A 25,986-nucleotide genomic window follows, 5' to 3' on the forward strand; every position below is an offset into this window, starting at 1 on the left:
AACTCATTTTATCTAATTTATATCTAATCTATTTTTCTGGCTTGGCTAGGTGGGATAGCCGAGCCATTCCCTTTTCTTTCGGATAGCAGATTGGGCAAAACTACTAAAGAAAAAAATCTATTCAATTAGCAAAAAAGGAGAGAGAGGGATTCGAACCCTCGATAGTTCTTTGTTCAAAACTATACCGGTTTTCAAGACCGGGGCTATCAACCACTCAGCCATCTCTCCGAAAGACTATTTTTATTTTATTCCTCCGAATAGAACATGGCCATAGGCCCCACTATCTGTAGAAAGATCTCAGGGGCGAATCCACCGGTCGATCTATCTATCCGTATATAGATATATGATCTAGCATGCCCATTTGTGAAATAAAAAAGAAAATTCTATTTCCCCCCACCCCACTCCATGTATAAATAAAGTGCGAAAGGGGGAGTAGTAATAAGTCATATAGAATCAATGGATTCATGATAAAGTAAAATCCCTCGATGACATATTTTATCACAATTAATATTTTTTGGCTGATAGAGGGATCAAATGGTATATAGTTCATTTGTTGGTAGCTTGGAGGATTAAAAGCATGACTCTTGCTTTCCAATTGGCTGTTTTTGCATTAATTGCTACTTCATTAATCTTATTGATTAGCGTACCCGTTGTATTTGCTTCTCCTGATGGCTGGTCGAGTAACAAAAATGTTGTATTTTCTGGTACATCCTTATGGATTGGATTAGTCTTTCTGGTGGGTATCCTTAATTCTCTCATCTCTTGAACCTATTCGTCGCAGACCCAAAACCAAAATGACCCCCTTAATTTTTCGGTTGTGAGACACATTAAATTTGAATCTAAGTCCCCCAAAGAAAATGCAAATCAAATAAAGAAAACAAAAAAATTAGAGGGGGGTCAAACTTCTTGAATAAAAAGAATACAATTCAAAAAATAATTGGAATCGTTCCGAAGAGAATATGTGTCCCGGCACTGCACAAATAAGATCCGGTTATATATCATATATGTGGGTATATATATTGTGTATCAAGAACAAAAAAATGCGGATATGGTCGAATGGTAAAATTTCTCTTTGCCAAGGAGAAGATGCGGGTTCGATTCCCGCTATCCGCCCAAGATCCAAGATAAAGTAATTTTTTTACTATTTATTTATTATTTCATTTCATAAATAGCATTAAATTAAGAATTTGGTATAGTTGGCCGTGATAGTGTAGTGATTCTATCCCTCCCCTACGTTTTCTTTTTCCTTCCACCCCCAAAAAGCGAAAGGCGGGAATTAATTACTAAATTAATTACTAGTTAACAGAGTCAACCCTAAAATAGTTTGGCAAAACAAGATGTTGCGGAGACAGGATTTGAACCCGTGACCTCAAGGTTATGAGCCTTGCGAGCTACCAAACTGCTCTACCTCGCGCCGAAGATAAGAACTGAAAACTAATAGATAAACAAGGATTAAATGCGCCCCTCCACCCTATCTGTACAAATAGAATAGCCCATTTATACAAAATGGTAAAGGGGCTTCTATGATCATCAACCATAGAAATAGAAATAAAGCGTTAATCCTTACCAACTTGATCTTGTTGCTCCTAGCAACAAACATGCATGAACCATTTCACGAAGTATGTGCCCGGATAGTCCAAAGTCTCGATAGTTAGCTCTCGGCCTTCCAGTCAAAAAACAACGCCGATGAAGGCGTGTAGGTGCACTATTCCGTGGTAGGGATTGTAACGTTCCCTAAATTTCCCATTTGTCACTCAACGACGGAACCTTGCTTATTTCTTTTTTTGAGGATCGACGAATCGAATTATGGACCGTATATACATATATATTTATGTCGGTTCTAGCTCTTTTCTATTATAAATTTCGTGTACTTATCATTTTATCTCATTTTCTCCACTTTCCCTAACCTCTAACCTTCTAGAAAACCCTCTCCAGCATATCTAACCAATTATTAAGAAATCAAGGATCAATAGAGAAGATCAAATACTAAAAGTTTTCAAAGTATGATTGAAGCTTGTTTCTCCTTCTTGTAGAAGCTTTGGAGGATACTTTAACGTGAAGTAATCTTTGCAATTGGAGTGTTCTTGAGTTCTTAAGGTAAGATTCAATCTTATTTCCATGTTTATGAGTTTATATGATTGTTATGCTAGGTTTGGAGGTAAAGGAGTTAGAGGGAAGGTTCAAATATGAATTTGAGTTTATGTTGAGATGAAATCTAACTTAAGTCACGTTATTAATATTTTTTTGAGTTAAAACCTTGTTGTAAGGATAGTAGTTGGTATTGAGATTGTATTGAAGAAGTTATACTTGGTATAATTGGAAGAAGAAAGTGCATAAGTGTCGTATACAAAGCGTATATTGGGCTGTTTTGATGTAAATCTTGGGGTGAGTAGTGATGTGAAACTAAAGAGACTTATATGAGGTTGTTGTTGTGTTGTTGGATATTAGGTGTGCTATAGTGACTAAGGATATTGGAATACGAGTCTGACAGATTTGTCAGGATTGTGTTGGCGACTTGAGGTATGTTAAGGCTAACTTTCCTTCTTATGGCATGATCCTTATGAACGAAACGTAAACGTATCGCGACTCCATAATGATTCTATTTTTAGCGGATATGGATGTTCCATGTTGATTCATGTTCTAGTAATGTTGTTTTCAGGAGTCTTTCTTCAGATTCGGTAGGGTTCATGTCATATATTGATAAAAATGCTATCTCAAGATGGTCGAAGGTGTAACGACCTTACGTCACTCTGACAGATTTAGGACGTACTCTTATTATATTTATTCATTGCATTATATATATATATATATACACACACACACACACACTATGACCCCACGGGCATTATATACGCATATATTATGTATTATCTATATGGGGTATGGGGAAGGTTACGGTGTTATATATGCACTACCACCTGATTAGCCGGTCACATGATGATGATGATGCCCACAGAGACCGATATGATACGATGGGATGCCCACGGAGGCTTGACAAGCGTTACATATGCACATGTATGTGTAAGACCAGGCATTATATACGTATATAAATGTGTACATACATTATTTATACATATCATTGGCCCTCTGAGGCAGTTTAGACATTGAGGTTGCATTCCTTCTATCCTATGTACATTTATATCTCTTTTATGCCTTACATACTCAATACTTTATCCGTACTGACGTTCATTTTGTTGGGCCGCTACGTTTCATGCCTGCAGGTTCAGGTAGATAGGTTGACGATTCGCCTCCGTAGGTTATTGTTCAGCTGATATTTGAGCACTTCCCTTGTCCGGGAGTTGCTGTTGTGTTTTAGGTACGTTATATTTTTATGTACATACTGGTATGTCGGGGCCCTGTCCAGACCTTGTTATGTCATGTACTCTATTAGAGGCTTGTAGACAGTTGTGGTATAGTCAGACGTTGTATGGCTATATTTTTGTTGTATAGTTGTCTATGGTGGCCTTGTCAGCTTGTACAGTTTCTGTCCAGCATAGACATATAGTATGTCTTTTCGGGCTCATCCCTTTTCAGCATATTTCTCTTATGATCTAGTAGATTTCCATCTGATAACCCTCATGGTCCACCCTTGTTTAGGATTATGGTATGAAAGCATGATTAGCGGTACTCGGCAGGTAGGGCTCGGCTGCCCGTCATGGCCCTCCGGTTTGGGTCGTGATAGTTCCATTCTTCTACTGAACTGCTCTGGACTGAGTCATCTTCAACTAATTGAACTGGTACTTGTCTGATCTGTCTCTGTAATGTAGCATGTATTTTGACCAATTCCATTCACCCTATGCTTTTATCATTGCACTTGTCTTGCCTTGACACACATGTTTGCAATCTGGGTTCATGTGTATGTTCTTTTTCATAGTTTCTTTGCACTGGAACATGTCTGTGGACCTGTTCTGTCCATCTTGTGTTGTATGCTTCTTCTGGCCTTTTATATTGCCGGTTACTTCCTGTATCTAGACCTAGTTTATTCACCTTGTATGTTCACTCTGTTCACTTTGTCAATCATCAAAACTTCACACATGGCTATATGCTAACAATAACACACATCTCAGACCTCAAATACAACACAAATATAACAGGTAATGGGAATTATATCAAACAACCCCAATTCCCCAAAGTAATGTCACAACTCCAAGCTGCTATGGAACTCACATAAACTAAGTAGTAGAAAAAAGAGCCAGACAGATGAAGCAAAACGATAGAAGACATCGAGAAAATATCGAGATATGGACAAAGAACACTTTAAAGGTGAGACGTTCACCATTTAGATATTACTCAATTCAATTGAGTTCCGTAAGAATGTGTCAAAGACGAGGAAAAAAGAATAGCATGTGTCGAAGATATCTTTGGGCAGTCAAAATCAATCGGGTTAAGGGCTTTCTAACATAGTCACAAACAATCTTAGTTTCTTTTGGGCATTTTCGCGAACACCTCTAATGCAAGTCTGGGTGTAATATCTAAAATAACAACTCACAATCCGTTGTTACCCACCTTGAAAGATTTGGAAGTTGAACTAGATGAAATTTAAGATTAAACCATGAAAAGAGCAAAACAAAATACACAAAACAGAAGCTTAACAATATATTACCAATTAACCTAAAATTTTAGGCAAAAGGAAGCTAAACTTTTCATGGAAAATTCAAGACCTCTAAATTAAAAACTAATACAAGCTTAAACCTAAATAACAATGATAACAAAAAGAGATAGAAAAAACAAATGAAAAAACAGAGGAAAACTTATCTATACAGAGAACACAGATAAACTGACCAGCGCCAGAGAAAAGTGAAAGAGACGAAGCAGACGTTGAGAGCTCCGTATGAAAGTGTCAAAATTGGGGGGCGGGGGGGGGGGGGGGGGGGGGGGGGGGGAATAACACGTGTTAAAACAGTTACAGCTCTCCTAAGCAGGTGGAAACCACCTGAATTTACTAAACGAACCCCGGACGACCCCAAGCTGCTCTCGTTAGCAACTTATATATAAGTAGAAATGCAAATCTATTGTTTAAATTTGAATTGTGACAAATATTTTTTTTTAAAATGAAGTGAATGCGTTAGTACTTAATACAATTAGACATTATGAAAGAAGTATGTTAAGAATTTTGAGACGATTTAAAAAAGAAGTATCTAATGAATTTTATTGGCAAAGAATATCTCATGAAATCGATCAGATGGACCGATGGATGGAACAATAATTAATGTAATGGGAGAATAGAGATCTATTAGATTTGCACTATTTTGTATGGCTCACATGTAATAACTACAAGTTAAATTATTGCTTTTGTCGTGGCCGTGATTGTGGTCGTGGTCAAAATTATTCCCCTAGGGCTAATTATTCATCAAAGAAGAATCACCACCAGAAGGGGAAAAAGAAAGATTAGAAAGGAGAAGTGGCAGAAACAAGTTTCCTGATAATCAGATATTAGCAAAAATAATTCAATTACGGGCATAGTTTCCTGATAATCAGATCAAGTCTATTCGCTTTGACGATGCTACTAAGTTTTCATCCCAAGCATTTAATGATTATTGTTTATCAATTGGGATAAAATTTGAACATCCTTTTTTTCTTTTCTTTTAAAGCCACCGGAAAGGTGGAAATTTTATTGAAAAGAAAATTATGTACATATCAATCCAAAAGTGATTGATCAAAGAGAAGAAACAACAAAAATAAAAGGGGTGATCAATCCAAAAGTGATTGATCAAAGAAAGAAAAACAGCAAAAATATATGAAAAACAGCAAGTGGAAAAGAAAATGCAGAAGGAGAATGTAACAGATTAGTGACAACTATAAATCCAAGGGCCTTGACTTGATAACACCTATCACACCTTCAAAGTCTCACAGGTGGGATGTTTCAAATCATGTGAATCATTCTTCAGGCAGTCTTGAATATAATTGTGTTCATCTGTGGACATCTTCTGCTGTATATGATCTTGGCCACTCTCAAACTTGTACCATTACCAAACCAGCATTAAGCATATCATGGAATGTTGTAACATCCATATTAAGGAATGAGCATGATGAACACACTAATATCACCTTAACACAGATGCTGCATCAGTCTATGCTTCAATCTGCATATTGGAAATGGCTCTTTTATATGCCTGATCTTCAGTCTGGAGCTTTATCTTGTGTTGTTCTTATTCTCAAATTGGAATTCCAGCCTTCACTATGTTCAATATCCTCCTAGATTTACTTGGTAACTCATGGAAACTATTAAAGTGAATTGTACCTGGACATATGTAGCATGCACCTACTAATTTTGCAGCATTTGAATCTGATGCATCTCTTTCAATTTAATACCTGCCCCTAGCTTAATCCTTTACATGAAACCATCCTCTAAGTACAGCCTGCTATCCATATCATGAGCATCACACCATTTTTATTAAGGAATGAGCATGCATAGCACACTGATACCACCCTAATACAAATGTTGTAAATGCTCACAATCAGTTAGCAAACTGTGATCACAGTAGTGGCAATTCTGTTGTCAGTCTGGTGCTTTATCTTGGATGGTTCTTATTCTCAAATTTGGGATTTCTCTCTTGTCTATGTTCAGAATCCTCTTAGTTTGACTTGGTAATTCTTGAAAACTATGAAACTGAAGTGTACCTGCAAAATCAAAAACCAAGTTAGTTAAAAATCTGCCAGCCCATTGCCTTCTCTATGTATATGCTCCACAGCTACTGTTTGATCCTCCATCATTCTCTTGATATCATCCACCAGCATTGAGATGCTCCAAGGGACCTTCCATTCTTCCTTTAAAATCATCTTCATAGACATGGGATCAGTCTCTATGATCAATAGGAAAAGCTGTTTTTCCATACAATACCTCATTCCCATCCTAATAGCCTCGGCCTCAGCCACAATATTTGTTCCATCTGTCAAAGTTTTTGCAGTTGCATACACCAAGTCTCCCACATCATTTCTTATACAAAAAGCTGCAGAACTTAGACCTGGATTTCCTCCATCAGTATTACACTTGAAAACACCAGATACAGGTCTCCTCCATTTAATAAGTCTGCATATAACAGTAGGCTTATATTCTTCAAAGAACTGAACAATATGCTGCCATGTAGTTGGAATATTCAGCCCAGGAAACTGAATTTTTCACAACATATGAATATTCATGTTTATATCATATAGCACTCTATTCAGATTCATTGTACCACCATGAAGCCTATTGTTTCTCCACTTCCATATTTGCCATACAACAAAAGCAGGCACTGCTTTAAATATGGATTTCATTTTGAAGTGGCATTTTGCTTCCCACCAACTTCTTATAGCATGTTTTACCTGAATACAATTCATATTCAAACCAGCCCCCATATTGAAGTATCTCCATACCTTTGTAGCCAAATCTCCACACAGAAATAGATGATTCATTGTCTCCATCTGAGCATTATGACAGCAACAACACTTTGAAACTAAAGGAATGCCAATACTTGCCACCACCTCATCAATTGGGACTTTAAACTTCCACAACCTCCACAGGAAAAATGAAATTTTAAAAGGCACACCTTTGATCCACATATTCTGAAATGGCACAGTTACATTAGCTTTTTTCCTCAGTAGCTGCCATGCACTACTTACTGTAAATTTGCCTGAACTTGTCATCATCCACCAAGGTCTATCCCATTCATTTGATGCATATTTAATGTCAATTTCCTGTATTATATGCTGCACAATATCTTCAGGAAAAAGCTGCATGAGTTTGCTGATATTCCATCTTCCATCTGTCATAAGTTCAGAAACATCTTCAGCCTGCTCATTGATTTGCCACGACTGTGGAACCACATAACTAAGAGCACCTAGTTTAGTCCAATTATCAAACCAAATGTTTGAACTTCCAATCTTAGGCTCCCACCAGATTTCCTGTTCTATATTATCCCTAGCTTCCAACATCATCTTCCAGACTTGGGATCCTCCCTTCCATTGTACCACCTGAGGAATTTGTTTTTTACAGTATTTATTCCACATAAAATTAGCCTAGAGAGAACTAGTGGTTCTAAACTTCCACCATAGTTTAGCACATAAAGCTTTAGATGTGTCATAGATAGACCTGAAGCCCAAACCTCCTTCATTCTTGGGAATGCACATGTTAAGCCAAGATGCCCAGTGTCTACATCGACCTTCTTCCTTATTATTCCAAAAGAATTTAGCAAAGATTTTGTGTAATTCCTTTAGAACACATTTAGGAGGCCTTATAGCAGATAGCACATGAATGGGAATACTTTGAAGCACACTTGTAATCAACACTGCTTTTCCTCCATAAGACAACAGCTTGCCTTTCCATGTTTGTAACCTTTCTTTGACATTCTTCAATAATGCAGTGTAATCCACCTTCCTTTTCCTGGCATGAGTGATTGGTACTCCAAGATATGTAAAAGGAAATTGACCTCTCACAAATCCTGTTGTTGTTGCAACCTGCTGGATTAACTCATGTGATACTTTGTTGAACATATAAAATGAACTTTTCCCCTTATTTATCAGCTGTCCAAACACTTTCTCATATTCCTTAAGAGTATCCATGATCATTTGTAAAGACTGTTTATGTGATGAAGAAAATATGACTGTATCATCTGCATATGCTAGATGATTCAAATCAGCACTCCACTTTGGCATCCCATATCCAACAAATCCAGGCTGATCAAACAAAGAGTTTAGTGCCCTTGAAAGGACTTCTGCAGCAATGATGAACAAGGCAGGAGAAAGTGGATCCCCTTGTTTGACACCCCTTGTAGAATGAAAAAAACCATGAGCCTGGCCATTTAGGAGGACAGAATACCAATTATTTTCCAACAGCCTCCAAATCAAGTCAATGAAAAATGGAGAAAATCCCATCTTTCTCATCACTTTACATAAGTACAACCACGAGACCCTATCATATGCTTTTGCCATATCCAATTTAATCACAACATTTGCTAGTTTTCCTCTCTTCCTTATATCAGTTACAATTTCTTGTGTCAATAACACATTCTCAATTATATTTCTTCCTTTAACAAAACCAGATTGATTTGGAGAGATTACCCTGGAAAGTAGCTTATCAAGTCTATCATGAACTACTCTTGAAATGACCTTATTGATAAAGTTGCTAAGGCTTATAGGTCTCATTCAGCAAATGCCTCAACCACAGTCTTCTTTGGTAGCAAAACCAGATTTGTGTGAGTGACTGACTTGGGGAGAGTTTGTCCTTCAAAAAAATCTTTAACAATCTTGTATACATCAAACTTTATCACCTCCCAACACTTCTGATAGAATATACCAGAAAATCCATCAGGACCACAAGCACTATCCCCATGTAACTCAAATACAACAATCTGTACTTCCTCCATAGTAGGCTGTTCAGCAAGTATTAAATTATCCTCCTCTCTTATCAGTTCTGGAATATGATTAAATATTGGAGAATCTTCTCTCACCTCTTCATGAGTAAATTGCTTCTGGAAAAAGTTGACAGCTTGAGCAGCAACACTATCAACATCCTCAAGCCAGTTACCAGCATCATCTTTAATCCTCCTAATGTGAATTCTTTTTCTTCTACCTTTTACCAGACTATGGAAATATCTAGTATTCTTATCACCTTCAGAAAAACAATCTATCCTGGCCTTTTGTCTCCAGAATTCCTCCTCATAATGAAGATACAGCTTGAGTTCTGCTTGTGCCCTCTGCATGACCATTCTATTTTCTTCAGATTGATCTACCTCAAACAACTGCTCCTTAATCTTAACTATTTCTTCTCTAATAACAAGTTGTTTAAAAATGTCACCAAAAGTAGCCTTACTCCATGTACTTAAAGCTGTTTTCAGTTTCTTCATCTTGAGTTTAAGTGACAGAAATACATCATCTGATAAAGTTGTTTCCCATTGTTGCTTAACCAAATCAAGAAAAGTATCATATTCCACCCAGAATTTGAGAAACCTGAATGGTTTTACAAATTTTTGCACTTGATCTCCACATGATACCAGTAGTGGTGCATGATCAGAACCAGTCCTTGACAAATGCTCCACCTCTAAATGTCCAAACCAATTCTGAAACATATCATTGTGTACAATCCTGTCCAATCTTTTAAAAATGCAGTCATTAGCAGCCCTTCCATTCCACCAGGTGAAAGGACTCCCTTTGAAAGGCATCTCATGCAACTCACATGAATTCAAACAAAGGCAAAATCCTCATATTCATGTGGAAAAACTGGTAAACCTCCTATTTTTTCTTCTTCATTCATTATAACATTAAAATCACCACCCACCATCCAAGGAGATGCCATATTGCTAGTCAAGAGATATAAACTGTCCCACAACTGCAGTCTCTCAACTTCTGAGCATTTAGCATACACCATTGTAACCACCATATCTTTATTGAAATCTTGAAAATTCAACTTGACAGTAATAGATTGCTCAGTATCTAATAAAACCTCAACATCAACATTGTGTTGCACAAAGAACCAGATTTTTCCATTACAGTTGGAATTAGCATAAGGCATTCCAAGTTTCCTTCTATATTGCTGAATTTGTCTCTGATGCTGAAAAGGTTCCATCAAAGCTATCAAAAAGAACTTATGATGCTTATTTAACATTTGAACTCTATGAAATGCTTGTTGTGACTTCACTGATCTAATGTTCCAGAATAAAGTCTTAACAATCTTTTAACAGATTTCATAATGTTACTCCTTGTTAAATACCTCACAATTTGTGGAACCTTAGAGTTTTGCTTTCTTCCTTTTCTGAACCCTTTGCTTTGTGATTTTGGAGATACACCTGCCTTTACACACATCTGCTGTTGTTTCAGATAAATAGCAGTACCATCAGCATCTTCCTTTTGATTATTGATCAAATTCAACTTATCAGATACCTCCTGTAGCTTGTGGAGACTACCTCATGTAAAGATTTGTTTGGTGATATCCTTACATCAACATTCAGAGGCTGCATATCTCTAATGTCAGGAATTATAGCCAAAGCTAAATTCTGGTGTTCTGCATCTGCAACTTTGTCAGGATAATAGCTAACCAACTGCAAGTTGCAATTAGAGCTATGTACCTCTTCATCATGAATATCCTTCAACATTATTGCCTGAGTAGACCTCTCATGATCCATGGAACCAGTCATATCTTGCATCCTCTCAACACACCCATCATTCAAAAATATCTCACTTGCTTGATTACATTCAGACATCTGGTGTATCAAAGAAATATCAGAGGCCTTATTTCCATCCTGAATCTTGTTATCATTCCTTTGCTAATGAACTTCCTCTACATCCTTACTAGTATTATATTCAGTTCCCAATTGCTGATCATCTTCATCAACCCTTCCATATTTCATTACAGATTTTTGGACATCTGCAGGTAGTTCAATATTCTCTTGTTGTTGAAAATCCTGAGACTTCTCTGAACCATCAGCCTTTGTAATCTGCAGAAAGAGTTCATTGTCATCCATCAGTGAACTATGAATGCCTTTTTGTTCAGGATCATTAGGCTGCTGTGTTCTGGCAATATCACCTATAGTGTGATTATGATTATCACCACTATGGTCCTTTATAGATTCATTGACATAACCTTCTCCCTTTTCCAGAACCTTCACACCATCATGTACCTTATTCTGCATATTTTTGCCATCTAATTCAGCTGCCACCCTTTCTTGTATAACCACATCTTCCTCAGTGACATTCTCCTCCTGATTATCACTGAGCCTATTCACATCAACATCCTGTACTCCATTGTTAAGTATCTCAAATTTGTTTGATACCTTAACATCTTTGGTTCCATCATCTCTCCTAGTTGGATTCACATTGTTCTTATACAGCCCCTTGTTTCCAGGGTAGGTTACCACAGTACCACTTGATAACACCTTTGGTAAAAATTGTTGCACTGGTTTTTTCCACCCCCTATATCTTCTATATCTCCCTTGTTGGAACTGCCCTTGTTTACTAGTTCCAGGCTCATCTACACCAACTGCAGCCTTTCCTTTGTTCTGTGACACTACTCCATTATCTGCCAACTCATTTTCAACTAGTTGTGGATGCAACACCAAAAATTCATCATTGGAGTGACTTTGCAACAAGCACTTTGTGCAATACTTTGGTAAATAGTCATATTGAATATTAACTTTGATCGACCTGACAACCTTTGTTACATCATCTTCAATCTCCATCCACACATACTTAGGCAAATCTGCAAGCAAATCCACCTGCACTTTCACTCTTGCACAGTTTGGCCTGGTCTTATTAATAGTAGCAGCATCTAATTGGATTGGCTTGCCCACTGCAGAAGCCAACGAAAATAAAGATTCCTTGACAAAAAAGGTAGGAAGAAGGTTTGGAAACGAAATCCAAGCCATAGCCATTGAAGTTTCCTTGTCCACACTGAATTTAGAGTCATATATTAATGGCCTCATTTGATATGAATGACCATCTTTTGACTTCAACCAAAAGAAACTTTTTGATGATAGGTTAATAAAGTCTTCCCTTAGATCACATCTTATCAATACATGCCTCTCTCTCAGAAAACCTACACGAACATTACCCTTTATGCCACATTAATGAGGTATAATAGATCTCAACTCGTCTAGTTCAGGCCATCCATACGAAAACTTACCAACAATAGCATAATGTAGGTTTTTAATCCTTTCCATTCGTGATACTTCTGAAGATGACCATCTTACAACATGTTTTCCATCTATAATCTCAACCATCTTCATAGGAATGTATTCACACGTATGCATGGAAGTTTTACTAGATTCATGCAATAGGGTTTGACGATAATTATAAGGTGTGGACGTAGGGATTATTGTTTGTGGTTGGTGAACATTGCTGGAAGAAGCGAGAGGAGGAAGGAGGGAGAGAGGAGGGAATTCTTGAGTAGACAATGGCTGACCAACCACCATGTGCCACGGCTGGCCAGTGGCCGGCGTGGCCATAACACTATTAGGGTTTCAAAGTTAGGGTTTGCATGGGAGGAGAGAGAAGAGAGCTTTTTTTTTTGTTAAAGCTTCGTCAAGTTGAACATCCTGTAGCTCATGTTCACACTCAAAATGATCTTGCAGAGTCATTAATTAAATATTTGTAGTTGATAGCAAGATCATTACTTATGAAAACAAGGTTGCCCATTTCTATTTGGGGTCATGCAATTTTGCATGCAACAACACTTGTTCATCTCAAACAGACAAATTATCATAAATTCTCACTATTGCAATTAGTTTTGGGTCAAGAACCTAATATATCCCATCTAAAAATTTTTGGATGCACTATATATGTGCCGGTAGCACCACCACATCGTACTAAGATGGGTCCCCAAAGAAAGTTAGGAGTATATGTTGAGTTTAAATCAACCTTCATTATACGCTACCTTGAACCATTGACGGGAGATTTTTTCACTGCTCGATTTGCAGATTGTCGATTTGATGAGACAATTTTCCCAAGACGACACTACGAAAGAACCTCATAAAGGAATTCAAGATTTGAGCAATCCTATTATCCTTGAAGAGATCAATAAGCTCGAGACTCAAGAAAATGAAGAACTATCAATTAATTCAATTGATGATGGGAACAATTTGAATGGATTAGAAGTAGCGATGAATTATGTCTTTGCATATAATGTTGCAACAAGAATTATGCACAAGGAGCTTGAACCTCAATCTGTTGGAGAATGTCGACAAAGATGCGATTGGCCAAAGTGGTAAGAAGTAATTAAATCAGAGTTGAATTCACTTGCCAAACGCGAATTTTTTGGACCTGTAGTCCAAACACCCAAGGGTATTAAACCTATTGGCTATAAATGGGTCTTTGTGCGAAAAAGAAATGAAAAAAAAATGAAATACAAAGATACAAGGCACGCCTTGTTGCACAAGGATTTTCACAAAGACCTGGTGCTGATTTTGAAGAGACATACTCACCGGTTATGGATGCGATAAAATTACGTTATCTCATTAGTTTCGTTGTCCATGAGAGAGTTGAGATGCATTTGATGGATGTGGTTACAACCTATCTTTATGTGTCACTTGATAGTGAGATATATATATATATATATATATATATATATATATATATATATATATGAAAAATCCTGAAGGAATTAAGATGCCTGAAGCATATAGTTCAAAGTCTCGGGAAATATAACTCAATCAGATTACAAAGATCATTGTATGGTTTGAAGAAATTAGGACGCATGTGGTATGATCGGCTTAGTGAATATTAATCAAAGGAAGGTTATATAAACGATGCCATTTGCCCATGTATTTTATAAAGAAACAAACATCGTGATTCATTGTACTTGCTATTTATGTCGACGACATAAACCTTATTGGAACTTCGGCAGAGCTTCAAAAGGCAATTGATTATTTAAAGAAAGAATTTGAGATTAAAGATTTTGGAAAGACAAAATTATGTCTTGGTTTGCAAATTGAACATTTGACAAACGGTATGTTTGTTCATCGATCTGCCTATACAAAAAATGTGTTGAAACGATACATGAATGAAGCACATCCATTAAGTACTCTGATGGTTATCCGATCACTTGATGTGAATAAGGATCCGTTTCGACCTCAAGAAAAGAATGAAGAGAGTCTTGGTCCTGAAGTACCATATCTTAGTATGGTTGGTGCGCTAATGTATCTTGCTAATAATACAAGGCCTGATATAGCATTTTCAGTTAATCTATTAGCAAGATATAGCTCTGCTCCAGCCAGGAGACATTGAAACAGAATCAAACACATATTGCGGTATCTAAAAGGGACTACTTATATGGGCTTGTTTTACTCTAACAATTGCAGTCCCGATCTTGTTAGTTATGCCGATGCAGGGTATTTATTTGACCCATAGAAAGCTAGATCTCAAACAGGCTATGTATTTGGATGTGGGGGTACTGCCATATCTTGGCGATCTACAAAACAATCTATTGTGGCTACTTCATCAAATCATGCCGAAATAATAGCTATTCATGAAGCTATTCATGAAGCAAGCCGAGAATGTGTGTGCCTGAGGTCAATGATACATCTCATTTGAGAAAAATGTGATTTAAAATGTGACAAAGTACCCACGATCTTATATGAAGATAATGCAGCATGCATAGCCCAATTAAGAGGAGAATTCACAAAAGGAGATAGAACGACACACATTTCACCAAAGTTTTTCTTTACACATGATCTCCAGAAGAATGGTGATATCAACATACAACAAATTCGGTCAAGTGATAATTTAGCGGATTTATTCACTAAGGCATTGCCAACTTCAACATTTAAGAGGTTGATATACAAGATTGGAATGCGTCATCTCCGATATATTAATTGATGTTTCCATCAGGGGGAGTAAAATACGCGTTGTATTCTTTTTTCCTTAACCAAGGTTCTATCCCACTAGGTTTTCTAGGTAAGGTTTTTAATGAGACAGCTAGCAATGTGTATTACAAGATATGTGTACTCTTTTTCATTCACTATAATTTTTTCGCACAAGTTTTTCTTTTTTTCTAGCAAGGTTTTAGCGAGGCACATTATTATTAATAAAACATCCAAGGGGTAGTGTTATGAACTATTTGGCTAGTTGTTGCTTGGATGTATTATTAGAAATGTAACTTGTACCACTTGTTCATAAAGTGATAAATGCAACTTGCACTTGTAAGTTGTATCATAGTTGTAGCTTAATTATAGCAAATTCTAAATCAACTTGCACAAGTTGTATGTTGAAGATTGAGAGGCAAAACTCTTTTATAAATAGACCTTTGCCTTCTCATTTGAAATATCAACAACAAGTAATATACAATCTCTCCCTCCTTTTTACAAAGTTATTAATTTGCTTCTCTTATTTATTTTCAATTATATAGTTTTATAACAAAAGCAATATTTCTCCTTTTGTACTCCATTTGAGACCTCAGGTCCCTCTATGGGATCCCAAAAGCCATGCCTTTCTCAATTATTGTCACCTCTAACCTCTACTGTTTGTAATTTTCCTTTCTGGCTCTAAAATATTCTCTAAACTTAAATAGATGGTTTACACAATTTTATATAAGCATTTTGGACATAAAAAATCTGATAGTTGAAACAAGATAGAATTTGATAATTAAGTTGCGTTTGAATTGCATTTAACTTGGAAAAATATTGTGAGTGGAAACGAACTTTACTTAAAAAATTGGTTGTTTTTTTTAACGTTTTCAAAAAGTCAATCCAATTTATAACAAAACATTTAGTAGCCGTTTGACTATAGATAAAAAAAACAAATTCACTTTCTTTTTGAAATTTTTGAAGTTGGAGTTGTGTTTGATCATAGTTTTGAAATCGTAGTTTTTGGTGAAATGTAGTTGTAAAAAAGTGAAAAAAGTGATTTTTTTTTTTAAAATAAGGTGCCGTTTGGCCATAAATACCAAAAACTTTTTCATTTTTTTTTGGAATTTTTTAAGTTAGAGTTGGAGTTGGAGTTGTGTTTGACCATAGTTTTTGAAATTATAGTTTTTGGTGAAATGTAGTGTAAAAAAGTGAATTTTTTTTGAAAAACAAGTTTTTCTTGTTTTTGATATTCCGGAATACAACTCCGGAAAAAAGTGAATAATTTTTATGGCCAAACGCCCACTAAGTTTTTTGAGTTTTTGGTATTCCGGAATACAACTTCAAGTTGTATTCAGAATATTTATGGCCAAACGCCCAAAAGTGAGAAAAGTGAAAAACAAATTCTGAAAAAAGTGAATAATTTTTATGGCCAAACGGCACCTTAGTTTGAAAACAAAAATATATCAAACAGGGAAATTTTATATGGAAAACGTATTTTCACATTTCTCCTTTCTCTGCTTTTTTTTTTTTTTTTTTTGAAAAAAAATGGAAAAGTGTAGAAACTAAAAAATGTAGGGTGTTTACCTAAGTTTGTTAGAAAAAGAAAAATTGAAAATGACGTTAAAAGAAGGAATGATCAGAAAGAAAAAAAAAAGTTTTTGCAAATTACAAGTAAGCTTCAAAATGCAGGATTCACATTCAAAACTTTGAAAGTGAACCGCGGCTCCACAAATAATATAAAAACAATACACTATAGTCCCAAAATTGAAACATTTCCACTCAACTTTCCCTTTCTTTCATCTTTGTCTCTATTACTCCCTGTTTTCCTGTCCCTTTCTTTCCCCATAACATATCTCTTCTTTGTCCCTAAAAAAATCCACACCACACATACATAAAAAATTTAGTGTTGCCGCTCTAGAGCTAAAAAGATGGATTCTTCCTCTCCCATTTCTGTTCAAAAAGCTTCACCAAAGCCACAACCTTACAGAAAAAGCTTTGTAACTTCTCTAATGGAAGCAGCTACATTACGCACCCCATCTTTTAAAGAAGACACTTACTTCATTTCCAACCTTAAATCATCCGAAAAAAAAGCATTACAAGAATTGAAAGACAAGCTTGGAAATGAATCTTTTTCCATGTGGGGTATTCCACTTTTAAGTGGAGATGAAAAAGCTGATGTTATTCTCCTTAAATTCCTTAGAGCAAGGGATTTTAAGGTATCAGATTCACTACACATGTTGGAAAAATGTCTGTCTTGGAGGAAAGACTTTAATGCTGACAACATTTTGGAAGAAGATTTAGGGTTTAAAGAACTTGAAGGAGTTGTTGCTTATATGCATGGATATGACAAAGAAGGACACCCTGTTTGTTACAATGCTTATGGGGTGTTTAAAGATAAGGAAATGTATGAGAGGATATTTGGTGATGAAGAAAAACTGAAAAAGTTCTTGAGATGGAGAGTTCAAGTTCTTGAAAGAGGCATTGACATGCTGCATTTTAAGCCTGGTGGAATTAATTCCATTATTCAGGTTACTGATCTTAAAGATATGCCTAAGAGAGAATTAAGGGTTGCTTCTAATCAGATCTTATCTCTTTTCCAAGATAATTACCCTGAAATGGTCGCTCGTAAGGTAAAATTTTTCTCCTCGTTTTGAGTAAGTTTGGCTATAGATTTTGTGAAACCTTGAAAAAAAAAAGAAGAGTTTTTGAAGTTGGAACTTGTAATAAGGTTTGTAAGTGGAACAAAAATTTCATCAGTTTTTGAAAATTGGAATTTTTTTTTAATTATTCTTTAGAACTGATCAAATTCCATGGACAAACAATGTTTTCAAATTTTTTTTATTTTTTATTTTTGAAAAAAACCTTCAAAAATCTATGGTCAAACAGGAGCAAAGTTCTGTTTTTTTTCTTCCATTAATTGTCTAACTTTTGGGTTCTTGTTTTTGTATTTTTTTTAGATATTTATAAATGTGCCATGGTACTTCAGTGTGTTGTATTCAATGTTTAGTCCATTTCTGACTCAAAGAACCAAGAGCAAGTTTGTGATATCCAAGGAGGGAAATGTTGCCGAGACATTATTCAAGTGGGTATTTTATTTTATTTTATTGCACTAAAAATTGTTTCCTTTTGCACCTTTTGCTGTCTGTCTCAGTAAATGATCTTCCCTAATCCTTCTGTTTTGTTTGTTTCTTCATTTTCTTTGTTGTCCTTTGAGGTTACGTAAATAATCCCATAAAGATTTTTTTTTTTTTGCAAAATTATCATCATTTGATATGCATTTTTTTCTTCTTGTGACTAGATTCATTAAGCCTGAGGATATTCCTGTTCAGTATGGTGGACTGAGTCGACCCACTGATTTACAAAATGGGCCCCCAAAACCAGCTTCTGAATTCACTGTTAAAGGAGGAGAGAAAGTCAATATTCAAATTGAAGGCATTGAGGTGCGTTATTGTTTTTTCTCATTCTTCCTACTTTTCGTTAATTTTGAATACAAGACTCAATTATTTGTGTCAAATTTTGAAATTATAGCTTCACTATAATTTTCCACCCTACTGTACATAGGATATTCAGTAGTTCTGCTGTCATATCCATTACATTATCAAACTTCTGATTAAAGCAGATTCCACATGGGGTCATTTTAATGATGTAACATTATGGCTGTCTTAAGTAGTTTGACCATAATGTATGCTTGTGCTATAACAAGGATCAAGATAAGAAACACGGAATCTTTTTTACTAGTATATACCAGGGTACACTTAGACTTATGGTCTCGAAAATGCCAATGACATTTTGTGGCTATAAGTGCGAATTATTATCAAGGGTAAAATGAAAAGTTTAAAGTTAATAAGTTTATAAATATAGAGATATCATTTTTTAAACAAACTAAAAGCGAATAGTGTTATATGGAGTAGAGTAAGTTCTTGAAATTGACTTAAGAAGATGTTTTGTTTAAGGTAATTGACCATGTTATTGAGTGTAATAATAGTGTTATATGGAGCAGAGTAAGTAAGTTTTTTTTTGGCAATTAGCAGAGTAAGTAAGTTATTGTTTTATTTTTTTAACTTAAGAAGATGTTTAATAAGTCATGTTTGTGATTTGAATATTTGAATAATGATAGGCTGGTGCCACAATAACATGGGACATAGTAGTAGGAGGATGGGAATTGGAGTACAGTGCAGAATTTGTACCAAATGGTGAAGGCAGCTACACCATTGCTGTGGAGAAGCCAAGGAAAATTGCAGCAAGTGAAGAGGCAATTCACAACTCATTCACTTCAAAAGAAGCTGGAAAAATGATGCTTTCTGTAGACAACACTGCCTCTCGCAAGCGAAAAGTTGCAGCCTATCGATACATCGTCCGTAAATCTGCAATAATTTCAGGCTAAAATGGAAGGACCACAAAAAAAAGCTTGTTTTTTTTACTCACTTTATCTAGGAGTTGTTTTTTCAGCTTGTTGATGAATGTTTGGGCAAGTTAGTAGTAGTAATATTATCTTAAGTGATAGTGCGCTAGTATGAATATATAAATGGTGGTATTATATTGCTTATTAGTACTACTAATATGAAGTGATGAAAAGCACATTAACTTTGCTAATATATGGAGTACCACTTAATTGTGGGGCTTCTTTTAAATGGTGTTTTAGTCTTCTCATTTTGGTTCTTTTTCATTTTGTTGATGAATGTTTGGCTAAGTTAGTAGTAATATCTAAGTGATAGTGCACTAGTATGAATGTGAAAATGGGGGTATGATAATGCTAATATGAAGAGAAAAGCACGTTAACTTTGCTAAAATATGGAGTACCACTTAGTTGTGGGAATTTTTATAACTGTTGTGTTGTCTTCTCATTTTGCTGATGAGGGTACGGCTTCTTTATTTTTATTTTGTTGAGGTGTGGTCTTTATTTTGGGTCAGTGGGTCAGAGGGTAAAGACTTTAGAGAGCAAAATGTCTAGGTTTGAAAAGGAATTGAGTTGGTGTGTTGTTTCTTTTTTGTTGAAAAATTTCAGTTTTATGGTCAGGCATGCTTTTTTGGGAAGTGTAAAAGAAGGAAACTTTTGCCCCGGGAGAGTGGATGTGGACTGAACTCTGGAGTTTTCCTGGGCCATATCATATAGAAGATTTTGGAAGAAATTATTAAAGCATGACTAGTGGGGTCAATAATACTAATCACACACTGTGCTTCTCTTGTCTAATATGTTAAAATTTAATTTTGGTTTAGATTTGGTTTTGCTATTTCTCTCTGCAGAATATTCAAAATTATATCAATTTACTTTTATCTTACTTTTACTTTATAGTAATACTTCAGGGGCGGATCTATCTTCGGTAAAAAATTACAGTGTATATATAAAATAAATTTTTTATGTTTATCTGCATATATTAACTTATGAACATCCTCGATAAAAAATTACAATGTATATTTAGCTTTTTTTTTTCCGAACACTCTGAATGAAAATTTTAAATCCGCCACTGCATACCTTGAGACAATTTTACTTTATCCTAATTTAGTTTTTTTTTTTTTTTTTTTTTTTTGCGGACTTGTATGCCGAGATCATGTTCATGTAATTACAATTTCCCTGAATTCAACAAGTTGAATTTCAGAATATTTTGGAATTCGAAAAATTTCAAATGCATATTTTCACATTTTTCTCTCCAAATAACTTACAAAATTTCAACATTTTTTCAAGTTGTATTCATATTCAAACACAACTCCAATTTCCATTTTTTTTTTCTAAATATTATTTTATTTTTCAAATTCACATTTGTATGTCCAAACGCCCATCTATACTCTATTTGTTTTCAACTTTATCGAAGGATTAGGTGAATTTCACATTACATTTAATGCTAAGTAGGTGTTTGGCCATGAGTTTTGAAACTATTGTTTCAAATCAGCGTTTGAATATGCGTTTTTATGCATGGTTTCAAATCTCAAATCATCCAAAAAGGCATGATTTGGGGTTTGAAACCATGGTTTCAATTTTTTTAAATATCAAATTTAACTCATAAGTTTATATTTTATAAAAAAAGACTCATAAGTTGGTAGATATTTTTAACAATTGCCCCCATTAATCATTTATTAATCTCATTAACTTTCACCAAATTTTATTTATATCTACTAATCTTTTAATTTTGTAAAAAAAGACTCATAGTTTAATTTTATTTATTGAACTAAAATTTAATCAATTGATGTTGTATTTTTAGAAAGGTCTTCTAGTATTAATTTTGAGCCGGTTGTTATGAATTAGCATATTAATTTTGTTATGAACTATGACTTGCTCATTTGGTAAGATTGTATAAGAATTGAGAATGTTTTGATAGTTTTCACAACTTGTGAGGTTTTTATGTCTATAAAAGAAAATATTTTTTAAAATATTCAAATTGTATGTCCAATCATAATTTCAAATCATGATTTCAAACGGGCCTAAATATAAGAGATGAAATGTTTTCAAACATATAATAGGAGGACCAAAATGAAGATATTTTATTCGCTTAACCTTTTTCCTTCTCCATATTACTGTGCTTATTCGAATTAAGTATTCTAGTGAATATCTGTATATCTCACTTTTTTGGGTGCAGTCTGTGCAAGACTCTGTTCCTGTTACTTCTGCTTTATTTTTTATTTTCTTGGGTTACTGCAATGATATGATGGTGTGTGCTTGGCTGTTTTTGATCTAATGAAACTATTTATGCTTGCCTTATTCTATGGTGTTACAGTGACTTTCTACAGACTCGAGGTTTGACAGTTTTAGCCATAGGTTCTGGCATTTATGAATTTTAACTTTTACCAATATCAGCTAAAAAAAAAAGAAACTCATTTCTTAAATATAATTTCATCTAGTCCTCTGTGTGAAAGAGTACTGGAAGTTCACTTGAAAGTGATATATTACGTAATATGGACTCAATTAAATTCTGTTTCAAAATGGTAATGATATTGAATGTGCCCCCCTCTTCACAATCCTCCTTCAAAGATTTTAGGGTACATTTGAAGCTCCATACGTTTCTATAACTTACAGACCCCTACTTGATTGAGACTAGTTATAAACTTCTTTAGATTTGAATCCTTAATTCAATTAATATTGGCCTTTAGATTCTCTCTCTTATTTGTTGTTTGGGTGAAGAAGTTGAGATTGAGCAACAAAATAGATATATAACCAACATCAATTCTAATATTAAGAACATCAGAATAATAGGAGAAAAAAATTTCAAATATAGTTCCTTAAATATACTACTTAATTTTTTTAATCTTTCTAGTTGACAAAAAATGAACAGATTTCTGTCAAAAATTTAATTAACTCCGGTTAGATTTAACGAAAATTAAGTAAAAAGATATTTAACTAGAAACATGAGGAAATACCTGTCAAATCTTACAAATTCCAACACTAGAAACTGATACTCCTAAGTTTTTTCCTTCAAAATAAGTGTATAAACAATTTGATATAAACACGAGTCCGGAACCAAAATAACCGCAAAAAAAAGGGTATGAACTAAAATACCCCAGGAAAAAAAATGGGTACAAAAGTATCTTTAACGCATGAAAATCATGCGTTAAAGGTGTCCCTTTTTTGGTCAAATTGTCTGATAAGCTTTAACGCATGATTTTCATGTATTAAAGCTTTATCCCTTTTTTTTTTAAAAAAATCTTTCTTTCTTTTCTTTCTTTCTTTCCTTCTTTTTTCCTTTCTTTCACACCTTTTTTACATACTTTAGACATAGATTAATCATGCTTCGAGACTCCAAAAATTAAATATTTTATATAGAACCCTATTTATTTTTGTGCGATTAATAAGGTAGACTCAACACATCAAGGATACACAAAACTTCGGATTGTCGTTTTAGTGATTGAAAAGTGCTCGAAATCCATTTTTGTTTGAAGACTTGTTGTCATTAGCTTTAAGTTATTTATGTTTTAGGGTTATACATTATTTTTATATTAATGCGTAACTTTATTTTGACAATTTCACAAATAAATAAATTAACAATAAATAAAAAATTAACAAATTAATAATCCATAATCAATTAACAAATATTAATTCACAATCAATTATTTCTGTGTATTTTTTTTTTTTTTTTGCGTTATCCCCTTCAACACCCAACAAATTGGAGTCCGCAACTTAAATAACTTCAAAAGTGGGTTTGGGTACCAAAATAATCCATTAACGAATAATGAACAATAAGTTAAATCCTGAATAACGAATAATAAACTAAATCCCGAATAACGAACGATAAACTAAATCCTGAATAACAAACGATAAGCTAAATCCTTAGTTTTAGATTGAACATCATTAACAGAATTTCCAAAAAGGATTAGTTAGTTAACATAATTTTTTGATGAAGGATTAGTTAGTTAATATAAAATTTTGTTCGTTATTATTTTAACTAGATGAGTTAAGTAAATTATAATTGACAATACAATATCATGGATTATTCAAAATAACTAATTAAATCCTCCATAACTTATCCTAGTTAAGTAAGTTCTAATTAGAGATTTCTTTTTAGTTAATTTAAAAAATAATGAATAATTTAGTATTTACAAATACGACACCTCCATGGATCTCCGTTAATTATTTGTTAATTATGGCATTGTTAATATATTTATTTCTGAAATTGTTTTTCCCATGTTATTTACTTGTTTATCCCATGTCAATCGTTAAATAAATTAGTTCATTTTTTTACTAATAATATCTTCTCAATGCTCCCGCTGAGGTTTGATCCCTGGTGGATGAGATTAAAAAAAGTCAAAAGTCAAAGGCTTTACCACCATGCCAAGTTGGTTAAAGTAACAATGTAGACACTTTTTATTATTTTGTATGTTCACTAATGCTATCTAACTTGTTTTCTTAAATTGAATTTGAAACCTTGAAGTTGACATTGAAAACATCATTATCACGGGATTATGGAATTGAAATATATTTTTCGCCATTATATTTAAAAAAGAAATAAATGAAAATTGCACACTAATTTGGGGGAAAATTGAAATTGAATGGGATAACTGACGTTTTTCGAAAATTCGGGGCGGCCAAACAGCCTTGTGGCAGTTCAGACGCATAGATCTGAAAAAAATACCCAAAATAAAAAAAAAATCGCATCAAATGGACATCCGAGCACAAATTTATGACCATTTAAAATTTCACCAACTTACAAATAAATTAGTGTGTAAAAGGTTTTTAATGGGTTATTTTGGTACCCAAATCCACTTTTTGGGTTATTTAAGTTGCAGACTCCAATTACTTGGGGGTTGAAGGGTATAACGCAAAAAAACAATTACACATAAATAATTGATCATGAATTGATTGTTAATTGATTATAAAAATAAAGTTATAATCACTAAAAATAAAGTTACGCATTAATATAAAAATAATGCGAAACCCTAAAACATAAATAATTTAAAGCTAATGACAACAAGTCTTCAAACAAAAATGGACTTCGAGCACTTTTCAACCACTAAAACGACAATCCGAATTTTTGTGTATCCTTGATGTGTTGAGCCTACCTTATTAATCGCACAAAAATAAATAGGGTTCTATATAAAATATTCAAGTTTTGGAGTCTCGAAGCATGATTAATCTATGTCTAAAGTATGTAAAAAAAGTGTGAAAGAGAGGAAAAAAGAAGGCAAGAAAGAAAGAAAAGAAGGAAAGAATTTTTTTTTAAAAAAAGGGATAAAGCTTTAACGCATGAAAATCATGCGTTAAAGCTTATCAGACAATTTGACCACAAAAGGGACACCTTTAACGCATGATTTTCATGCGTTAAAGGTACTTTTGTACCCGTTTTTTTTCCTGGGGTATTTTGGTTCATACCCTTTTTTTTGGGGTTATTTTGATTCCGGACTCATATAAACACTGATACTCCTAAGTTTTTTCCTTCAAAATAAGTGTATAAAAAATTATAATTGACACAACTGTTTTTGTCACAAACTGGCTCAAATGGGGATATAATTGTAACTTCACATGGTTTTCTAGGGAATCTTTTCTCTATATTATTTTACCTTTATTTTTTATTATGTTCTATTACACGAGTGCCCTCCTTGATTTTTTTTTTTTTTGAATTTGAGACACTCCCTCACTTAGGCTAATTATGAGGTTACTTTCCCAATAAATATTTCCAAATCTTTTAATCTGGCGTACATGCCTACACCTATTTTTTTTAATTATTATTTTTACAGTAGGTGTATTATGTAGACATACGGTGTTTGGCCTAGAGTGTTTTTTTTTTCTTCTTTTTCTTTTTGTTTTGGTGTCTGAAATTGTTTTTACTTTTTCTGTAAATAGAGTGTTATATGTTGGCTATATACATACGGTATTTGGTTTCTATTGGACGTTATATATTGAAGAGTGGAATAATTTGAATGAATGATTAATTTCTGTTGTTTATTTTTGTTCAAGTTGTTTAGTTTTGTTTTATTTTTTGTTGAACTCCATATCGCTATTTCTTGTGAATGCAGTGTCAAATCATTATTTCTTAACATAATGAATCAAGTCACTTTTAGTGTTGAAGTAACTATGAACTAAAATTAGTTATAACCTTATTATAAATGAGCTCACAATTACCAATTAGTGATGTAAAACAATGAGGAGAATCGTTAATGATCATAGTGTACACAAGTTCGTAACATAAAAACCCAAACAAAGTACGAATATCATGAATTGCTGCTAATTTGATTTTGAGAATGCAACAAACCAATAGTTTGCTTTGAATTTCCTATTAAATATTGAAAAGTCATTTATTTTACCATT

The 25,986-nt window shown here is 34.1% G+C and overlaps 1 protein-coding gene and 2 non-coding genes across 3 annotated transcripts; 2 read left to right on the top strand and 1 right to left on the bottom strand.

Moving 5' to 3' along the window:
- Positions 1 to 1,042: 1,042 nt before the first annotated feature.
- On the top strand, positions 1,043 to 1,113 carry TRNAG-GCC (transfer RNA glycine (anticodon GCC)). The gene has a single exon. It is a non-coding gene; the product is annotated as a tRNA-Gly (tRNA).
- Positions 1,114 to 1,340: 227 nt separating this feature from the next.
- TRNAM-CAU (transfer RNA methionine (anticodon CAU)) lies at positions 1,341 to 1,414 on the bottom strand. Its single transcript has one exon. It is a non-coding gene; the product is annotated as a tRNA-Met (tRNA).
- A 15,604-nt stretch (positions 1,415 to 17,018) lies between these two features.
- Positions 17,019 to 19,885, top strand: LOC132631143 (patellin-6). The gene is made up of 4 exons (XM_060346742.1): positions 17,019 to 17,884; positions 18,212 to 18,336; positions 18,553 to 18,694; positions 19,372 to 19,885. Exons 1-4 carry the CDS (start codon positions 17,183 to 17,185, stop codon positions 19,636 to 19,638), a joined length of 1,236 nt encoding a protein of 411 aa, XP_060202725.1. The 5' UTR covers positions 17,019 to 17,182; the 3' UTR covers positions 19,639 to 19,885.
- Positions 19,886 to 25,986: the final 6,101 nt, after the last annotated feature.

Source organism: Lycium barbarum, chromosome 3 (genome assembly GCF_019175385.1).
Source record: "Lycium barbarum isolate Lr01 chromosome 3, ASM1917538v2, whole genome shotgun sequence".
In the NCBI taxonomy this organism is placed as follows: Eukaryota; Viridiplantae; Streptophyta; class Magnoliopsida; order Solanales; family Solanaceae; genus Lycium; species Lycium barbarum.